At 43.2% G+C, this 16,968-nt stretch overlaps 1 protein-coding gene across 1 annotated transcript; it reads left to right on the forward strand.

Annotated features, from left to right (window-relative positions):
- Positions 1 to 6,677: 6,677 nt before the first annotated feature.
- Positions 6,678 to 16,968, forward strand: LOC142564565 (uncharacterized). Its single transcript, XM_075675613.1, has 4 exons — positions 6,678 to 6,791; positions 13,031 to 13,396; positions 14,612 to 14,707; positions 16,615 to 16,968. Exons 1-4 carry the CDS (start codon positions 6,713 to 6,715, stop codon positions 16,929 to 16,931), a joined length of 858 nt encoding a protein of 285 aa, XP_075531728.1. The 5' UTR covers positions 6,678 to 6,712; the 3' UTR covers positions 16,932 to 16,968.

Below are 16,968 nucleotides of genomic sequence, written 5' to 3' on the forward strand. Positions count from 1 at the left end.
GACCGTGAAAATTGCGGTCTCTGATTAAGCCACGGTGAAAAGAAAAAAATAGACGCTTCGGTGCTCGAAGGACCCCTTGGTAACAATTCGAGTGACCGATTCACACTGCCTGGCGACACCGTGTGACTCAGCGTGGCGATAGAGCCAGTACGGGCTCCCAGACGTCTGTGCTTCACTTTTCATTTTCACTTGATCAGTGAACGCAACTTCGTCTTCCGAAGATATAGATGCTTATGACTTTTCTGCACCCGTGGTACACTAAGTGCTAGTTCCATGCAGCACTACAGCACAAAGTTCGCGCTGTAATCGTTCAACCACCATACAAGTTCCAAAAACTGCGCTTTACGCTACATTCTTGCAGTCCCTTTTGTAAATAACTAATATGTTGTCAGTTTCTCTGACTAACATTTAGGTTGACGCCTTTTTGCAGAATATGCAGGTTAGCCTGCGGGGATATCATTGCGCATTTTTTGTACTCGGTGGTTTTCCCATTACATCTTTTGCCGCTTAATCTTACGTAATTACAAAGCTTACCGGATGACATTCCTAGAAAGGTTTCTTGTGTTTCCCTACTGATCCGTACTTATTGCACTATCCTGTGTTGAATATATTTGATCAGTAATGCGTAAATGTTTCAGCTGTGCTTTCTGCTAACTCAAAATGCTTTTTTATCATGCGATTGAGCCATTTGTGAGTTTGTTTTTCCTTTCCTCCCTTTATTTTATATTTGTCTGGGGCACGAATGGCTTTTGTGTTAAAATTATTTAAACTATGGTGTTTTACGTGCTAAAATCACAATCTCATTATGAGGCACGCCGTAGTGGGACACTCCGGAATAATTTGAACCACCTCGGTTTCTTTAACGTGCCCCTAAAACTAAGTACGCGCGTGTCACTGGTGTTTTTGAGGACCTCACAGACCGTTGGAAGTGGCCCACGAACATTATCTTTACTTTCCTTTTTTTTATCTGGAACCCAGTTTTTCCCCGCCTGCGTGCCGGTTAGAGAACCATAAACTCTCGGTGGTTTAACTTCTTGCCGTTTTTGTTTTCTTTTCCTCGACTAACTCGATGGTTAGTGATTTGTCAGAGTGTCAACCGTGCGCACATGTATGTAATACGTTTAGTGTCCTGTGATGAGGCTATAGTCATGCAGTCGTGCGCCGTGCATGTGTCGTTCATGATACGAAGCTCAAAAATGTTCACCCACTTTTTCACACCTTCTGCAGTGTCAAGAACTTGCGGCCAGATTATATCCCGAAACAACAGTTACTTCGTAGACCCCGCCTCCGTTGGTGGTTCCTTGGCTCCTGGTCCAAACGGGATGCTTTGCTCAGTTACCGTCTACAAGGTAATAATACACACTGCTCTTTGTCGCACCTCTGCGTGGCACAACAATTACGCGTCTATCAGAGTCGTCTCTCTATGTGTGGGTACAGCGCTCAAAAGATCAGAGCATCGCCTTCGAGATTGTTAGCACGGAGTTCGTATGCAGCACGCCTTTTGCCTGCAGTCTTGGAGGCCATGGTCTCCCGCCTTCGGTCAGAGTCAAAGCGGTGCGAAAACGGAGCAGACTGCGCGCATCGCAGGCCCACAAACAGTGCTGACAAATCAGTCTACCTATTTATTCGTGAGTTCTTCCGTACGAAATTGAAAAGCCTTGAAATTGGTGTTTTCATATTCATAGCATTTGCTTCCTAATATGGAACGTCACTTATAACTAAATAGATAGTTCCAGAAACGACATACAACCATGGGCTAAAAAAGATGCTTCTCTAATGTATGACAGTCTGACGAAATGATGCATGAAAGAAAACGGAGCTGTATAAGCGAGTTGTCACACCCTTCTGACGTACTAGGGCTCTATTAACTCTTCTTAATGGGCCTCTTTTTATATTCGTCCCTGACAGTCCCGGACTGTCGGACACGCTGGATATGCAAAGTTCATTGGCTCAAAATACCGCCTCGCGCAATCCGGGACCATCAGGGACGAATAATCGAGCTGGCCCACTGATGATTCATCACCAACAACCCCTGCATACTTTCATGAACGCCATGCTGTTTAGAAAACGTTTATATCAACAAACATGATACTAATGACCACACGATATGTCGTGGGGTGAATGGCTGGGATGAAGAAAGACTTGCCGGGACAGACGCTCATTTACACCTGATGTTTATTGGAAAGTTATTCAAGAAAGTAGTATTTCGCGCATGTGCAGGTAAACACATCACAAAGTGCACTCATACAGGGACAGGAGGGCTAAAGATAAAAACCTTTGATATCATATGATTCTAAAGACACTAAAGTAACCAATTCAGAAAGCCTATTTCTTTATCCGTGAGCGCTATGGAGGGAACACTAATACACGTGGCTGACTTTACGAAAATCTGTCCTGCTTCTGCAACAGATTTGCAATAGATTCAACTGAATTCAGGTATTTTACGTGCCAAAGTCAAGATTATGAGGTACGCTGTAGTGGGGCACTCCGGATTAATTTCGACCACCGAGGGATCTTTAACGTGCCCCCACTGTGCGATACACAAGCGTTTTTGCATTTCGGCCACATAGAAATGCGGCCATCGCGGACGGGACTTGATCCCGCCACCTTGTGCTTCGCAGCGCAACACCATAGCCGCTAAGCCACCGTGGTGGCCGCTAAGAACAACCGTTTCTACTAGACCACGGAATGCACCCGCATTCTTTACACTGCACAGACAGGTGCGCACCACACGCTACGACTTTGAAGGACACCGAAGGACATCATGCACCGGGGAACCAGGCGTCGCACCATCGCGATCAATGTAGCGTCTGCGCCAGAGGTCGTGCTCTTCCCGTTTGTGCTTCGACACTGCTTCGACGCCAAGGCGTTCGCTCTGCATGTTTGCGACGTCACTTTTTTGGCGTGAGTAGTAATACATGCTCAGCAAAGCAACGCCACCTAGAGAGAAGTTTCAATGGCACTGATCGAAGCGGGGCAGGAGAAAGGAGGCGAACGGTCGTGGAGCCGGAGGGTATGTGGAAACGCGGTAGGTAGACCTCCCCTGGAAGTCGCTGCAGGTTCTGTGTGCGCTACGGACGTACCGGGTTCGTCTTGTGGACGAGAAGCCGAGTGCCAAGCGAGGAGGACGGAGAAGCCACGGAATCGGCAGTAGGCGGAACGTTAGTCGACCAACCCCCAAGTCGTCGCCAAGATCCGGGCACGAGCTGAACGAGTCCGCCAAGAGGCGCAGGCTTGGCGTGCCCGTGAGGCCCCCGAGGAACATGTTAGGCGACTTGCAAAAATGCAAACGTTCCTAGCCCAATGCAAAAAAAAAGGAATAGAACCCATACGCTTGCACATAGGCGGCGTTCACGAAGTCAAACATCACTATAATTTTTGTCAGGAACAACCGTGACCTGTGCGTCAGCTGTCCGTCTGTATCTTCATTACACTCTGCATTTTCATCTCTTGTTGCCACCTAATTAATCTCATGTTTTTGTTTCAGTTGTTCCTTTGTTTACCTTCCTTCTATCTGTTTCGCATATCGCCTGTATTCTTGTTCATTTGTTTGAATAAACGAGCATTAGTAAGCGCTTGCAGTGTGTATCTTTGCGCTTCCATGAACATATACGCAATAACAGAGCTCTCCGCCTTTCTAAAATCTTGTTAACCTACTTTCCTTTCTCTCTACTTTCTCTCTCTCTCTCTCTCTCTCTCTCTCTCTCTTTGTAACTAAATATTTCTGATAAAACGATCCTTGTCATGTCATTGTGCAATTTCGAATTAATTGACGACCCACACACTCTTGTGTGTATGTTTTGCTTTCACAACGTTTCACACGTCTGTGGTTAAAAATGATGAAGACGGTAACTTTCATCAAGTGAAACAAACATCACCTATATTGCTGTTCTTCGGTTTTAATTATTAGGCATATCTTAATTAAATTGAAACTTTTTGCAACTTTTGCACTGTCGGCTCCACGCCGAAGGAACGAATTGCTCATAATTCAAGATTCAAAACAAGGTTATTTAAAAGGTGATATGCCTCACTAAGGGGTGTAATGGTGAACAGATATATGGTGGTGACGAGCGGATGGTGAACAATATATATGGTAAGGGGTGAATGGTGAACAATATATATATATATATATATATATATATATATATATATATATATATATATATATATATATATATATATATATATATATATATATATATATATATATATATTGTCATCAACACTAGGCATTCACATCGTCATGATAAATTTACACAGCATGTTTCGCCAAACGTAAGTCTGTTAGCATAATTATACATCAGCATGCTCGCTTTGTTCCGTTTCTAGCAACCTTCTTCATAAACTCTAAAGCATCTCAAGTACAATTCTCCAAATTTAACGAAACTGGTAAATTATTGATATACCTTCCACTGTGACCCTTGGCCTTCCACTCTCGCCAGGCAGACCCCTCAGTATGCCAGCTGAGGCTGAACCTGGAGCGCTTCGATGTGATTGGGCCCGACGTGTCCCACTTGTCTGGAACATGCAGCCATGATGCCTTCCACATCAGCGGTCAAGATGAAAACAGCGTGGTACCCTTAATATGCGGAGTAAACAATGGACAACATGGTAATTCATTTTCAGTACGTTGTGCAAGGAAACTAACCGCGTTCATTTCAGAGCCTAGCCTCTTTTGCCTTTTGCCTCCTCGACTCCCCTCTCCCTCTGCGGGAGTTAGCGGCTGCGGTCTTGCTGAGTAAACAATTTTTGCCAATGAGTTTTTGCCCGAATAGAAGACTTCCTGCTGTCTTGTAGCATACAACGGCATTTGACTATTTGCGACTGCGTATGGTGCTGAATGAACAAATCGGGCCACAGGTTTACGCGTATCACTCAGTACATATCCGAAAAGCGTGACGTGCCACTTCGCATCCGCGACCGGTTTTATGCCACTTGACATGTAGCCGAAACTGCAGCAAGTAATTGAAGCTCGTATTTGCATCGCGAAACTGCAAAATAAAAATTTCGCTCCTTGATAAGTGTTTGAGAAGCGTTTTTTGGCATCGGTTTCACTACAAACCGTCCGCCCAGCCGTTGGACCAATGCAGCTGTGACTGCCAGCTGAACAATAAATGAAGCAACGCAACACGCTGAAATCAAGTGGCCTAAGGGGCATTCTTGACACTTATTTTGATAGTAACTCCAAATATTACTAGTGCATCAAGTACATTAACAGCAAAATCCGTTCAATGCTCATGCTTCGAAAGTGCCGTTCTGCGGACAAATGTTCTACATGAGCGAGCACATTTTAAATGCTTCAGCATTTCTATGTTCATCCAACGAGGAAAACCATTCTTCCATCCGCCGCTTCCTCCGTCCTTCCGTCCTTTACGTAATGCCTGACGATCGCTTTCAAGTAAGGCCCGGAGTTGCGAGCAACTTCACCTGAGTGTCGGCTCTCGTTTCAACGCAAACTAAGCTGCGACGACACAGTGTTCACAAAGCTATCAGCATTCGCCACAATTTCCTCCAATCGTAGATCGCTTTCAAAATAGAAGCCGCGCGGCCGCGCCATATGCATCCGCTGCCAGAGTACAACGCCTGCCCCCCCCTCCCCTCCCTCCCCCCCCCCCCCCCCCCCGTAGCCTTGCGCGCGATGGAAGACGGTGCACTACATCCCCGCTTTCATCCCTTGCGCGCCCGCGCCATACGCAACCACTGGAACAGTACGGTTCCTCACGGTTGACAATAATTCGACGAGGATGGGTAATGTGCTGAAGAGCGATAACAGCTTATAATGATTGGAACGTCATCAGTCCACCTGGTACCACCACCTGCAGTAGTTTCCTTGCGCCATCAATTCACCTTGCGCCACCATCCGCAACAGTTTGTGTCGCCGCAGGGTTGTCGATTATATGGGTCGGATAAGGTCTCGTAACATTGATAATGACACTGGGCTGCATGGAGATCAGCAACTGGCACAATGCTTACGCATAATTAGACAGCTCCCAGATGAGTTTTTTGCGTAAATTTTTGTTTTGTTTTGATTTGTTTTGCGAAAGCAAAAAACTGCTTGGGTCTCCGTTGGTCCATGTGCCTCCAAATAAGCGGGTACTAGGGACGTGTGGTTTTCTGTGAGAAAATGGTATGCCGTAAGTATCTCATTCACACTCGTACGAAGTGCTTTTACAACGCTCGAGCTTCCATGCGTTGTATTAAAAACGTTCGTCGTCCTAAATAGTATCTGAATTATATACTGTTGTTCGTAGTGACAGAATTCAACCACTCGTAAAAGCGAAAGTGACTACCCGATGTCCAATGCTATCAAAAAACGAGATGCGTAATAAAAGAGGCTTTCGGTTGCTACAGCCAAGTTAGCTAGCAGGATGGCAAAGTTCCCGACAGAAAGCACGTTAAAAAATTTAAGTTCTAATTCTTGAAGGGCACGTTACCCACTTGTAGCGCTTGATTCAATGGTATTATTAAAGCATTCTGCCATACAAGAAAGCCAAAACAAGCCCTTTTCCAAGCGTTTTATTGTTATCGCGACATACATAGGATGCAGTGGATGAGAGAAGCTGGGAAGCGTAAATGAGATCGACTAACCTCAGTGCAATAGCTATGCCCGCGAAAAAGTTGCGCCATCTGACGCACCGGATATAGCGAATTTAATATCTTCATTACAGTCTACGTGAGCGTCAGTCAATCAAGTGGCCCTGTGAGATTGTCCATGTTCCTGGCTCCCAACGCTACCCACCGAAACTGGAAGGTTAGGGTCATCCAGCTGCCATGCAGCAGCGGGAGATTAGGTAAGCAGTTTTATCGGCAATGTGTTTGGGTTTCATATTGACTCTCTACTTAATTTTCAGAAAGCTCATGATGCATGTTGAACTCTAGCCCCACCACCATCACCATCATGAGCCCATTTCATGCCTGCAGCTGGACGTAGTCCTTTACCAGAGATTTCCAGTGAGCTCTGTGAACCTCATTCACGACGAATAATTCGATGCCATCAACGACTGTTATACATTCCTTTAGCACTCATTCGGTTACTCCATCAAGCCACAGATTATCGGTTTCATAGTTATTGCATTTGCTACGAGATCATGACCAGCATGAAATATTAGCTGTATACGCTTTCTCTCTCATTCCTACTGCCACTTCCTGCTTATTAACTACCATTTTGAATACGATTAGCATTATTTGAATGGTTCAAGCACTGGCAGCCTATCTATCAATAAATCAGCCGGTTGAGCTATTTGTTGGCCTCTCTATCTATTCTCTCACGCCGACCCTGTTGCCCAAGTAGTCTACCAGCTTGTTCCACTAGGTATGTGGTCGTTGACGCGATGCTGTTGTGGTTGTTTCATCCGACTGTCTTCAAGCCGTCGTTATCGCATGCACTGTTGTGATCATCCAATTGTCCGGCCTTCTTAGTCATACCTAAGCCATGATGTTGTCATGGTCATTCTATTTCCTTCATTTCCGCTTCGTCATCCGACTCTCGTCATACTGTCGTCGTCATCTCATCGCTGTCATATGGTGTTCGAGATGCAGTAGTCCCACTGTCGTCGCATACACTCATCGTCATGCCATTGTCTTCATTCCACTTCCGTGACATCGTCTTCGTTGCATCGTCGCCACGGTGTCCCATCATCATCTCTTCAGAGACGTCATCTCATTGTCGTCATGCTGTCATCGTCATACTACCTCCATCGTTCCATGTACGCCATTCTAGCTGCCGCCATTCAATCGTGAATATGTCACCCTTTTCATGCCGCTGTCGTCGTCACGCAATCATTGTTATGGAAGATTCGTATTCCTTTACATTAGTCTTTATTCCATCGTCATCATACACTCTTTGTCATCTTAATCTCCTCATACCATTAGCGTGACATTCTTGTCGTTCCGTTGTTGTCATGCTTTCGTCTTCATATCGTGGTTACGACGTGTTAGTTTTCATAGCGTTGTGCCGATTCCTACTTGATCTATCCCTCGTTCTCATTGTAACTTGGTTCCCCTACTTTCATCGCCTTGTAACCCACTATCTTTGAAACTCTCAAGAACTTGAATAACCTTTGTAGATGGTAACCACCACAGTGCTTGACTTCACGTCTTGTTTGGTCATTGCAAAGTTTGGCACAACTAACGCTGCTTCTACCTAAGCACAATTCCTTAGAGGAAGTGAAACGCATGAGAAATATCAGCAGGTAAATTATTTTATATGGAACGGAGAAATCCGATAACTAAAGACGAAGTTGGGGAAGAACTAATTGTTTGGGTACGTTTGAAAAAATAGATAGACACTAATTGCCTTGAAATTATCCTTATATAGCTGTCGCCAAGTACTATTAGGTGCAATAATTTATAATCTTGTTGGCTTGCACAAGACCGTGGTACACATGGGTCTCGTTCATGCCCGAGCTTTAATACATCGCGCAACACTGGCGGTGCAGTTAATATCTCATCGTTGTGCTCAACGCCATCAGGCAGCCTCAGAATCTTTGTCGAGGGGTGAGGGTATTGCAGGTACAGACCAGCCAGAGACTACTGGGGCTTCTATGAAGTTTCTATGAGTATTCGATAGATGATATTTAAAGTATCTACGATGGCCGGCTACAACGACATGGAACAGTACAGTATGGTAAAGTTGCGCACGCTTTAAACTGCATTCGTTGACCTTATCGTACGAGCTGCTAAGTTGCCCAGGATATCGACGCAGCCGGCGCAGATTTCACGTTTCATATTCGTACGCGTATGTCAAGCTCTTCAAGCGCACTCACGCTCACCAAAACAATGGTTCAGAATGAGGTAAGTACGGTGACTGATTATTGTGGTCAAAGCTAGTTCATTGTGCCGTCTTTTTTCTTTCACATTTATGAGTGTTAGCTTATCTGCCCACCGCTTGCAGTTCACTGAATACCTAACACATGAAAAACAGCGACATCCATGAATGTCACGTTGCTAAACAACTAGAGGATATCGCAACCGATATGAATCATACCAAAGAAGATCGGCTAACCGAAATTGAAGAGAAGATGGACGCCCTCTTCAACCTTTAAGAGAAAGTAATCTCATGGAAAAAGAACATACTGCACTTGGAAAAACCTTTTAAAAGATTAGAAAGCAGAGTTGATGATTTAGAAAACCACGGCAGAAGATCAAATCTTATTGTTTACGGACTTCCCCAGGTTGAGGGCGAAAACAGCTCTTCATTGAAACGTAGCGTCAATCAATCATCAAGGATACCCTTGGCTTGGAGCCAGTTGCCATCAAACGAATACATCGCTTAGGCGCGCCGAATAAAGATAAAAAGAGACCGGCCATATTAAAGCTATTTGTCTCAAGTAACAAATCAACGATACTGAAGGAAGCCTACAAATTCAAGAACACTAAGTACTCTATTGGTGAAGACTTCAGTCGTAGAATGCGGGAAAAGAGAAAAAACTCTGGGAAAGTACTAAACCAAACCGTGAGAAAGGTGATAAAGTATCCCTATTCTTTGATAAACTGTACATAAACGACAGCATCTTTGTCTGGGATGGCGAAAGAAGCGTGAGAGTCGCAGTTCAAAAAAAAAAAGCGCCGAAAGAAATCGACCAGTAACTCGAAGGCACAAACATTCACAGAAATAACATTACCAAAACGTGAACGCGAGGAGTATTGTAAATAAAACTGAAGCATTAGAAAACATCTTACTCGAGCACAGCCCTGACATTGTTGCTATTCCTGAAAGATGGCTTTCGCCAGAAATATACAGCCACAAAATAGCACCCCGAAATTACTCAGTTATCCGTAAAGATCAACCAGCTACGCGGTGACGTAGCTATGCTTATTAAGAAGTCCTTACCTTTTGTATTGATGTCCGACGTTCCAGATGTCAAGGCTGTGTTCTGCAGGATTATGTGCGATGATATTGCAATACTTATTGGTTGCTTTTACAGAAGTCCTCTTTCTGGCCAGGAAAGAGTTATTGCTGTACAGGCTTTCATGCAGAAACATGCTAGCAACCGAGTTGTTCTAATGAGAGACTCTACCTGATGTTGACTGGAATACCATGCACCACAATTCGCTCTCATCAAATTTGCTCATTGATTTGACGCAAAATTTCTCGTTTCATCAAGCTGTAACCTCTCCCACGCGAACACAAGGAACAAGCGATAACATCTTTGGCTTAATATTGATTAGTGACCACTTCCCCCTTGATCTACTAAACTCGGAGATCATAAACGTTATCTCAGACCACAACATATCAAAATGCCAGCTGCCCCTCGGAGGCAATGCAACCGCCAAAACTACTCAAATTATTGTCCTTAATTTTGAGATAGCCGATGGTTCTGCTATACTAGCCTATTTAGCGCACGAATAACTAAAATTTTATGAAATTGCCAACAATAGTTCTGTTCACGTCAATGATCTCTGGCTTCATTTCAAGCGTATAGTCTCGCACTGCATGCGTCATTACATCCCCAAAAAAATGAAAAAATCAAACAAACAAAGTATCCTTGGATAACACGCGATATAACTGACGTCAAGCGCAGAATAAAACGCTTGCGGCGTAGTATGAAAAAGAAAGGTGAAGTACACAAAAAATTCCAACTGTTTCGCGCTACCGACGAACTCAAGTTAAACCCTAAGCTTTCGACGCATATATATTTTGACGAAACATTGCCTAACCTTATTAATCACAACCCTAATCGCTTTCGGAACTTTTTCGCACACACCCCGCAGCGACACCATATCGTCCACGCGAGGAAAAGTTGGCACTCACTGATAAATTTTAGCAGCACTTTCACTCAGTCTTTACTAAAAATAACGACACAATTCCATATTTGACACCGTCATCATTCCCTACTATTGACACATTAACAATAAACGGCTCAGAAATATTTAAGCAGTTACTTAACTTAGACGTGAAGAAAGCAAACGTTCCCGATTATATTCCCAACGAGTTCTTGAAATGATATGCTGAATGTAACAGTAAATATCTTGGCTTTATTTACCGCAAGTCACGTTCGGCGTCAGACCCACCTGAACATTGGAAAATTGCTAAATTTGTACCGATTCATAAGTCTGGCGATACGAACCTACCATCTAACTACAGACCAATTTCACTTACCAGCACATCATGTAAAATTTTGGAACAGATTATTCTCAAACACCTAACCGCATAATTCGAAGAACATATTTTAGTAGATGTTCAACATGGTTTTGGAAGAGGATAATCGACAGTCACTCAGCTAGTATAGGTGGTACACGATCTTGCTTTACGTATTAATAATCATAATTAAACTGACCTACTTTTACTGGATTTCAGTAAAGCGTTTGATTGTGTGTGCCATACTAGACAAACTGCCAAAATTACAGCTGTGATTGGCAATGGACCCATTACTGCATGGATAAAAAAACTTCTTATCTCACCGATCCCAATTTGTCGTCATTGAAAACATCCCATCTGCTCCAGTGTCTGTCACATAAGAGGTCTCAGAGGGCTCAGTAATAGGTCCGCTGTTATTTTTGGTTTTTATCATTGACATTACAAATAACATTGATTGTAAAATTAAACTATTTGCAGACGACTGCATAATATACGGAGAAATACGTAATCACGAGGATCAAGTTCTGCTCTATAATGCACTAGCAAAAATAACCGAATGGTGTGATAACTGGCAAATGAGCATTAATACAAAGAAAACGGTTTGTATGACAGTAACGAGAAAAAAGCACCCATCTATTTTCCACTACACACTTAACGGCAGCCTCGTGACTAGAGTTCAACAGCATAAGTATGTTGGTTTAAAAGTAACGTCCGACTTTAACTGGGCATCACATATTACCAGCATTACTTCTTTTGCATTGCGAAAACTCTTCTTTCTCAAAAGGTGCCTTCGGTTGGCACCAACTAACGTCAAACTTTTAACTTACATTACATTTGTGAGACCTGTCATTGAGTATGCTAATATATATGGTTCCCGTATACTAAAACAAACATATCTAAAATAGAAAGCGTCCAGAGAAATGCAATTAGGTTTATCCACCGAAAATACCGGCGTAGTCATTCCCCTACTCTTCTTCTAACACAGTCAGGGCTTGCAACTTTGGCTGTTGGAGCAAAATGAGCTTGTCTAAAATTTCTGCATCAAATACTACACAGCCGACTAAAAATAGGTGCCTCTGCATAGGTTGCCTTTTCCAAAACCCGCGTGCTTCGTCATAATCATCCATATACACTAAACGAGTTCCTTTGTAATAACGATATTTTTCAGACTTCCTTTTTCTCCCGTGTTGTTCGCGAGTGAAATATCCTAGATGCATATATATCTAGCATAGTATCGCAGTCTCATTTTGTTAAGTTATTAGAAGATGAAATAAGTAGTTAGGAAAAACTAGTTCTTATGCACATATAATCGTCAGAACTCCCATTTTCTCAACTATAGTTAAACGCTTACCTTGTTTGCTTCATTCTTTGTTTTTAGAACATTCTAATAATCTTTACGTACATGTAACCTGAAGTGTATTATTTACGTGAGTTGCTCCTGTTATTCATATTATTAGTGTTGTAAAATTGTGCGTTGAACCTGTTTGATGTATTTCCATATAGATGTTTTGATTCTCTTACCATTCGGTATATAAAACATGCACTGTATGTATAATCATGTGCCCACCTGCTATAGTCTCGATATGAGACTGGAAGTATTATAAGTAAATAAATAAAGAAAGAAGCGGTGGTTTCTTCAGCCATTAATTTTCAGAAACGTCTGTTTTGAGATGTTTTTATTCAAAGAAAAAATCACGACTGCATTCATTGGAAATTAGTATCTTGCTGATGGCGCCTATACATCATGTAGCCATGTTAGACTTGGCCTAGTCGAAGGAAAAGTATAATGCCCTCTGGTTTAGCTCAGTCTCAGAAGATGGACCCACAAACGCTTCTGCTCACATCTACATTTCCGGTATTCCATAAATGGTGATACATATACAGAGAAGGTAAAAGGCACCAATGCATAGAATATCTAATGAGAATTTTCTGTTTTCTTTTTTGGCGTAGCCCCTTCCGGCTGTCTGCAATACCACGAAGACCCCACGGGTATCATATCGAGCTTCAACTACGGCAGCGACAGCACTTCCGCAGGAAGCGGAAGCGGGCGCCTCGAGAGAGGCTACCCCAACTTTAACCGCTACTCTATTTGCTTCCGGTTGGCTGCTGGAACGTGTTCTCTCCGCCTTGCGAAAGACGGTCCGTTTGGAGTCTACGCCGAACCGGCGCAAGGGAACATCCCGGACGCGGGAAGAGGGCGGTCGGTGGTTAACCGCTGTGAAGAATTCAGCTTCCGGTCACCGCTTCAGGCAGACTTTCTGATGCTTGGCGTGCAGCCTTTTTGCGGTGACGACTTCCCAGACTCCCTCGAAACTGGTAATATGTATTGGAAATATCAGCGCTGTTAACTGCGGTAGTGAAAAGGGACCTTTCCTGAGAAACACTTCAGACCCAGAGCCTCATCTCAAAAAACGACATAGATTATGTCTTTCCTTTTCGTCCCGTGTCATGAAATCGGTTTACTTGATTAGAAATGCCGTAGATGGTGAGAAACTAAAGAGCATCAACTGTGTAAATTCTCAGCAAAATGCCGTTTACAATCACTAGGCAGAAACTGGGGCACTGGCGACCATTTCATGTTCATCAATTGTTTGGTGGGACATCACTATTCTTATCTTGGTTATGCTTTCTACAACCAGAATGCAAAAATCAATAATGCTGCATGATGAGCTGCTATGATGTGCTTCTTTTATGCATTTTGTGTTCGTGAAGGTACAGAGAAAGAAAAGCATTATTTGCAATCTTACGAAGCATACGTTCTCGTTCAAATGAAACAAATAGGTCTACAGTGCAGGCGCTAGGAATTATATTACTCGATCACAGCTTTTTGGAGAATGCTATGTTTACGCAATCGGTGCATTCTTTACAGATATTGGCTGGAACGAGCTCAATGAAATGCGTGTTGAAGATATTCATGAAAGTAACCACAGTGTCTGAAGCATGAACAGTATACTTAAGAGGAAAGGGTTACTTTTTCCGTGTTTTATTTTTATTACTTGTAGTGATGCTGAATAGTCGCGCTGCCTAAAGCCCATGTTAACAATTTTACATTCTACCGGGCGAACTTAGGCACACAAGAAGAAGCAACAGTCAAAGGGTATGATAGCGTGAAGCACAGCGCTCATTTTTCGAAATATAATCAACGTGCCCATTGAATCTGCTATTTATGCCTGAGTCACCCTACATTCCAGAATAATCGCTCGAGTTCACATACATTCTAGGATGTACCACAGTCATCACGTTGCACGTGCAGTGTGATTAGATAAGGCTATTTTTGGCTACAGAATCTGCGATGGCACCAGAGATTTTTCAGATGTACTAAACGCGTCTTGCCCCTAGTGAAAAGTGGATAACTGTGACAGTTGGCAAAAAAAAACATTCATCGTCAGAATGCAAAATAATGTACGTGGGACAAGATATTGACATTCTGCAAAAGACAAAGATCGCTGAATTCAGAATATGCGATCGTATACTCCCTTCTCAACAAGTAGCTTAATCAAGAAGCTTGCTCTCTGTTTCTTTTTTGCACAGTGGACACTGGGGTCATGATCATCACTTTTGTTAGCAATGGAACACATCGCCCGGTGTACGCTGGCTTCAGACTTCGCTACCAGATGGTGCCATGCGGTAAGATTCGTTTGCGTCTAATTTGTTAATAACTTTAAGGCAGGCTCAGTACAAACTTAATTTTCATTAAAATATGTAAGGACAATGTCCAGCGTAACTGCAGAAGCAAATAAAAACATCAAGGTACTTGCATTATGAACAATGGCGGAGAGTCTTGAGTTACAAATTTCTTGCCAATAATATTCCAGATAAAAAACTCAATGTAAATATGAGCATAGGAAGTAATTTGAGAAGCAGGCGTGGTTGTATGCTAGTTAGGTCTACTGGGCTTGCACAATCTTATGAAATCTGTAGCTGCTAAGCGAGCATAAAGTTCACTATTCCAGCAATTAAAATGCAATAATGTTCAGTAATCTGATAACCTCATCATTCTATCTCGTTTTTCGCCAACTTTGCTTACACGTACTGAGAATTGTCCTATCAGCCCTTTACGAATATCCCATAATACGTATAATATGCAATATCCAAATACTTTTCTTGTCCGCAAGAATGGGGCAAAATAATGTGACTATACATATTGCAGAGAAAAACAGTAAAAATTGTATGAAAGTATAAAAATTCACCTAGCATTACAAAACACCTTAATGCGAAAATGAGCGCAGCTCTATATGCATTTTTTTTTATTTCGCGATGTATTGGCTGGCACGGATAATCTATCTCTTGTGGCACGTTGCAAACGGAGCGAAAGGTTGAGCGACTGCCTCGTTGACCGGGAGATCGCGAGAGGCAGCGCGTGGGTGACACGTGGGCGCGATTCACAGCAGCCGCCGCAGACAGATATCCGCTCATGCAATGCTTTGTTTCCACATCTGGTATCGCCGCATGCCATCAGCGAACAGATCACGGTGCGCTACTCTGGCACCATCTCGTAGCGTTCGTCGCCGCAGTGCCCGTTTTGCGCGGCACTACGCTTGTCTTCTCTCGCTCCGCAAACCCTCCTCCGCTTTTCACCTCGCGCTATCGTGGCTATCGCCATTTTTCATCCCCCGCTGCACTCTGTGTTTGATCTGTCATCCTTCGCAGTGCTCGTTCGCTTGGTTATGCCGACGCTGACGCCAACGCTGCAAAAGGCACCTCAGAGCTGCGCTCTAAAAATCCAGGACATCTGAAATACTCTTGAGAGTTACAAGAAATATATCACATTTTTTAGTTCAGAATGACAACCCGTCAGAGGTTATAAACGATTTCACGAAAAAAAAATGACGGAATAAAATAAGACTTTCCCTAAACGGAGTAAACGTTCAAAATTATACATTACGAGTTAGACAAACATCGGTAAAGTGAAAGCGGAGAAAGAAAAAAGTAGTTTTTACACTCAAGAAAGCGTTCCGCGCTTGCTACAAGTACAATAATATAGCCCATGAAAACTCAAAATTGCATCAGAACAAGGTGCAGCAGGAAAATGGCGCACGTTACACAATACCTATGGGAAAGGGAGGTGGGCGCTTGAAGGCATTTGTCAAATATAAAAGGCAGTTTCTCTGCGGGATAGACGGGTGCTAATTAACTTCGAACAATGAACTCATTCCCTCATGACCGGCGGTAAGAGATTCGCATAAATTTTTTCATCTCCTTTCGGACATGTACTGAATGTGGGATCCTGTTTCTTGTCCTTCCTCATTATCACTAGCAGGTGTTCCTCGAACTATCAATCGCAGTGTTAGGAAAAATAATACAATACCTTTGTGAGCGCACTCTATTTTGTGCATTATATATTTTTTATTTCTCGAACAATTGCCCTAATATACATTCTATGGTCTATTCACATCAACACTATCACACTTGTCTCGCCTGAACATGTCATCGTCAAATATTTTCCTGAAAACTAAAGGCTGGCTTAAAATTAAGTGTAACTGAAGAACCACTGAAACGGATTTCAAATCGTTGTGTTTTGCTCTGCATTTCAGTTCGTCATCGCCACGGTCTCGACAGCGATTCAGCGACACGAAGACCTGACAATGGTTTATTGTCTCAAGACTTCACTACACGGATGCCATATGTATCAGCTTTTTACGCCAGTAATGGTCTCACGAGCGCTCCGAGCGGAGGCCTTCAACATGACTTTCTTTCAATTCCGGAGCCGGAAGTACACACTGAATCCGGCTACTTCCCCGAGCCTGATTCCCATAACACCGGTGGCCAAATCGTTCTCTATCACAAGGGCGTGTACAAAGACATCGCCATGAAGATCATGAGGAACCTCGTCTCTGTTGTCAAAAGTTGACTGCACAAGGTTGCGGAACACGTAGTGCGGTGACAAT

The sequence above is a fragment of the Dermacentor variabilis genome, chromosome 11, assembly GCF_050947875.1.
Source record: "Dermacentor variabilis isolate Ectoservices chromosome 11, ASM5094787v1, whole genome shotgun sequence".
Classification (NCBI taxonomy): Eukaryota; Metazoa; Arthropoda; class Arachnida; order Ixodida; family Ixodidae; genus Dermacentor; species Dermacentor variabilis.

Bases quoted from the DNA above. Each gene is read 5' to 3' on its own strand.
- LOC142564565 (XM_075675613.1), top strand. From the start codon at position 6,713: ATGTTCCTGGCTCCCAACGCTACCCACCGAAACTGGAAGGTTAGGGTC. The intron at 13,397-14,611 runs GTAATATGTATT...TTTTTTGCACAG, and splicing joins CCCAGACTCCCTCGAAACTG to TGGACACTGGGGTCATGATC. The intron at 14,708-16,614 runs GTAAGATTCGTT...TCTGCATTTCAG, and splicing joins CTACCAGATGGTGCCATGCG to TTCGTCATCGCCACGGTCTC.